The following is a 5289-nucleotide window of genomic DNA, read 5'->3' on the forward strand; positions in this document are numbered from 1 at the left end:
AAATTTAAGATAATTTTTCACAATTTATAGATAATTTCTTTATTATATTGAATTATTATAATTGAGTTTATTTGCATTTTATAAGTAAATGACATGCATTAATCCATTTCAACGTGATTTTATCTTATATTCAATGAAATAATATTCAAATATTTTGTGATTTTAAAATAATTTATGTTTTTAATATTTTAATTTAAAGATTGTAAATTGCTCAAGGTGCAGAGATGGTTGACACCCACGGTCTTTTGGTCAATAGACTTGTTTAAAACACAAGTATACAGTGTTGTATATATGCAAATTATAGATGCTTAGCAATCAATTGTTAGAATATCAATTTAACATTAATTGATACTATAGAAGGCGCTGCTTTAGAAAGTTAGTGAGTATTTCTTTGTACTTTGATCGATTTGTGTCACTGTTGGAGTTTTTCTAAATCGCATTTTGTTAAATATGTGAGGCCATCTTGAAAACAGTTTAAGTTTAAATTGTCGTTTTCGTTCATTAACATGAGCTTGTTTACTGTAAATAAACAGTAATAACCTTAGTTATGAGGTTAAGATGGGAGAGGTTTGTGGCTCAAGCACTCCATTATTAGGACACCTCTACATAACAATGAATGTCAGTATAGTTGTTAAGAGTTGGGCCACGTGGGAGGCCCAAAAACCAGATAACTAAGCAGAATGAACAAAGATATGAAAGAGTTGCATGCAGAAAACTGGAAAGGAGTAGCCAAAAGACAGGCAGGCGTGGAGAAGGCTGGTTCGGGCGGCCAGAGATCTACAAGATCTGCAGAGCCAATCAGAAAAAAAATAAATAACTTACAAAAAAATCAAATAAGTTTTAACGATTCAATTTTACGTAATAAGTCTTTCTATTCTCAATTTCATGTTTTACCTATGTATATACCCGTTCATGACAACAGTCCATATTTTTAATATTCTTAAATTTGAAATGTTTAATAGAAATTATAACATCATTATAAAGAAATTTTATGACCTAAGGGTGGGGATTTAAAAAAACAACCAAAACATTGTCTATTATAATATCTCTTATCATCTGAATATTTCATGGCAATATTTATTCAAGATGAATATACAAGAAACTAACTAAATACAAGAAATACTTTTCAGGCTATTGTGATGACATTGGAAGTAATAAGTGCTAATGTGGAGGAACAGATGTGTAAACTTTTAAAATCCCTTTCCGCTTCTATCATTATCACTCCTGACATGATGGATAGGGTGAGTTTATTTGCATAATGTTTATTTTATTTCACTAAGATTTTTTTTTTAAATATTTAATTTCCTTAATTAAATTCTAATTCATATAGTAATGTTATGAAACTTAATATTTGGTCATCATTAATTTTCTTGTTGTGTTTTGGGTCCTATCCTCTATTCCCTTTACCGCAGATATTCCTCTTCATCCCGAAATATTCCTAGCAACATTTGCTGATGATACCATCATCCTATCATACTTTCATCAAGCTCAGATCCTTATACAGCAACAGTAAATCTATAAAGGTACCTCTCCCTTATCTGTAAAGGTACCTCTCCCTTATCAAAGGCTGGTGTAACAACTGACCATAAAAGTAAACTAATCCGAATGCAAACACGTTACCATCACCATCTGACGTAGGTCCTGTCTTCCAGTTGATTTTAATACCATACCTATTCCTTTCTCAAAGGTGTCGGGTACAGTCCAGTATTTTGGCTTTTTGCTAGACAGAAGACAATGGAATCCATTTACTAGGCTTAAAAGACAAGAACTTAACCGACAATGTGGACAATTGTATGGTCTGCTAAGTAGTTAATCACAGCTTTCAGTGGGCAACGTATTACTTCTTTACAAAACAATAATAAAACCTATTTTGATTTATGGACTAGAGCTGTGGGTGACAGCCAAAAACTTTAACTTCAAACGCATTCAATCCTACCAGTCCAAAGTCCTTCAAACAATAGTCAATGCTCCTTACTATGAAACCAACAGCATTAACACCATGCTCTTAATAACCCATTTGTATCATATCTAATATAATCCAAATTCATCACATTCCATAAGAAACTTATTCATCATCCTAATCCCTTAGCCCAATACCCCTCAAAGGTTGAAACGGCTGTGGCCCAGAGATATTATTTTATTTTAAGTTAAAAAAAAAAATTTATTATTTATTTATTTTTTTGATGTATTTATTTTTTCTCTCTTCTATTTCTAATTTTTTTTATTTTTTATATATTTGTAAACATGTTGTGAATGAGCTCTATTATTACCTATTACCATTGTCTAATAATATGATAGAGTATAATATTGCACAATAAAAAAAAATGTCTTGTAATTAAAGATTAAACATAACATGGTACAAAGAACTTCATAGACAAGATACCCTCATCGGGAAGAGCAAGATCCTACTGGTAGGAAGAGTACAGAAACAAGTTCAGTGTTACAGGCTACTGAAACAGGGAATGAATTGAGTAGTAGCAGAGCTTGGGTGTGGTCTGGGAAAGCGGACTCAGAGATCCTACACAGGATAAGTTGGGCAAACTTAATCTACTACCAGATTTGCAATACTGAGGCTGGAAAGAGGGAAGTAGGCAGAAATGTGAAACTTCATATTTATAAGTCGGTGTACTTGCATGTACTCCTACATGAAGCTGAATGCTGTTTATATGTAGACAAAGAGGAAAGTAGATTTCAGCTGGAGAAATAAAATTTCTCAGAAGGATTGTAGGGAGAACAAGGAGGGATTGCATCCGTAATAAAAGAGAATCAGGAAAGAGTTAGGAGTCGCATCTATTATGGAGATCTTAGAGAGAGACTCACCAGTTGAAGTGGTTCAGTCATTTCAGGGTGGAGGATTACAGAGATCCACTTAAGACTATTGACTATGTCCCTGACAGTAGATCGTGAGGCATACCAAGGATATTCTCTCTGGAATATGTTGACCGTTTCTGCAAGAGGTGATGTAAAAATCTCTGCCAAGCCAGGAACATGGCAAGAGACTGAGAGAAGTAGCAGTCCTGGCTGGACACTCTTCTACACTGTAAAGGCACTTAAAATGATGCTAAAGAAGAAGTAATTAAAGTTTACATTACGGGGCTACTCTTCACCATCATATAACCTTACTTTCTTATAAAGGAAGATGTTTCATTCACAACCTAGTTATCTGTATCTACGGAATGTTCTGTCCATCTGTAATAAATGTTTGAGTTAAAATTCTTAAACAAATTTTTACTTATATAAAAATAAAAATAAATAAAAGATAAAAATACCATGATTTTCAATTTTATTGAGGGTTATATCACAAGTTATTGGAACAATCCCAGGTTCCCTTTAGTCCAAACTAGGAATGTATTTGCCTCACTCTCACTTCCACAGCCTTCTTGGCTATCTTAAACTATCATATGTTGTATGATCTACTACACATGGCATGTAAAAAGATTTGATTTCATATATTTAATTGTGATTGAGATCTTCTGTTTTAAGTATTATATTTAAATTAAAAAAAAAAAAATCAAGTTATTCTAAAACATTCAACATAATTCCAAACAAAAATTTTTTTCTTTCTACAGTTAAAGTCCCTTATTAGTGGGAAATACATTCCATAAATATGTGGTGAATGCATAAACCGTAAATACAGGATAGTAATTTGTTTGGGATTACAGGAGATATATATCAATGTTACTATATAAAAATAAAAAATATATAATAAAAGAAATTTAAATAAGAGATTTTTTAACTATTTAATAATAATCTTCCTTTAGGGTTTTCTTAAGACTTTTTAAACATATACCGGATATTATATCATACATTTATTTATTTCATCTTTCTTGTTTCAGGGTTTCCTTAGAGTTTTTGATGATATGCCAGATATTATATTAGATGTGCCTCTCGCTAGTACAATATTGGAGAGATTCGTTGACCAGTGTTACAAGGCTGGTTTTATAAGCGATGAGTTAATCAAGAGATTGCCTATGAGGTAATTTATAACAAAAGGTGATGATATAATAATATCAACATGATTGAGAATCGTTATTAATATCTTATTGTATTTTTCAGGGGACGGAAGCGGTTTGTGTCAGAAGGAGATGGAGGACGTGTCAAAGATGGATCCGTTACCTTCCACTAGAGGAGCCCAGATGAAAAGATACCTCGTTGCTACCTACCCCGGTAGTAATTACAAATGTTGCTTTGTTTCTATATAGATATGTATATAGCTGACATCAGTATTTGTGTTCCTTTATATTCTTTGTGCCACAATACAAAATAATAATTATGATAATTGCGGCCTATGCCGTAAGAAGTGCTTCTTAAATTTTTTTTTTACAATATCTGGAAGAGAGCTAACCTATTCTGTTTCATTTCTAGGGGTAGTCTTTCATACCTGTCTTTATAACACGTCTTTGTTGGTCGATTGATTCGAATCAGGATTCGATTGTATTATAACTCAAATGATTTCTTAAAAAGACAATATAGTTTATACTATGTTAATTACTCTTTTTATATTAGTTTCCATTTTCCCTTTGCTTTTTTTCTAATTACTAAGATATTACTTATATATTGTTTTAAAAAAAAGAATTCAGTTGTGTATCTGCTAAAATTAGCAGAAATTACAGTGTAAGTTAAGTATATTGGAAACTTTGTTAACTTTTTAAATATTCCCTTTTTAACCATAATTTTATTGAAGGGTGATAAAACATATTGTACATTAGACTGCATTTTGTTTGTATGGAGTATGTTATTGACGTAAGACATTATTAAAAACATTTTCTATTTCAAATTTGTTAAATATGACGCATGAAAAATATAATTGAGTAAAGAATTTTATTGTTTTTTTGTGTGTGTGTATTTTATTTGTTACCTTAAATATTTAAAAGTATATTTGGTTTCTTGATTTGAAATGAAAAATAGTTTATTATTCTGGGACTAGGTCCCTTTGGAACAACTACGATGTTACACGATGTATTGGCCAAAAACAATGGGGCCACACTTAATTTCACACAATGGTAAGGATAACCTTAATTCAATTCTTGTTATCACAATGGTAAGGATAACCTTAATTCAAGTCTTGTTATCACAATGGTAAGGATAACCTTAATTCAATTCTTGTTATCACAATGGTGAGGATAACTTAATTCAAGTCTTGTTATCACAATGATAAGGATAACCTTAATTCAAATTGTGTTATCTCAATGGTAAGGATAACCTTAATTCATGTCTTGTTATCACAATGGCAAGGATAACCTTAATTCAAGTCTTGTTATCACAATGGTAAGGATAACCTTAATTCAA

At 31.4% G+C, this 5289-nt stretch overlaps 1 protein-coding gene across 1 annotated transcript; it reads left to right on the forward strand.

Moving 5' to 3' along the window:
• Positions 1–1130: 1130 nt before the first annotated feature.
• Pdcd4 (Programmed cell death 4) lies at positions 1131–4834 on the forward strand (the record flags this gene model as incomplete). Its single annotated transcript, XM_067047259.1, is given in 3 exon segments — positions 1131–1241; positions 3837–3976; positions 4057–4834. Coding segments are annotated over 3 exon segments (321 nt in total), but the record flags the coding sequence as incomplete, so codon positions are not given.
• Between the last annotated feature and the right edge of the window lie 455 nt (positions 4835–5289).

Source organism: Halyomorpha halys, unplaced genomic scaffold (assembly GCF_000696795.3).
Source record: "Halyomorpha halys isolate HHAL.00 unplaced genomic scaffold, Hhal_1.1 Scaffold7356.1, whole genome shotgun sequence".
NCBI classification, from domain to species: domain Eukaryota; kingdom Metazoa; phylum Arthropoda; class Insecta; order Hemiptera; family Pentatomidae; genus Halyomorpha; species Halyomorpha halys.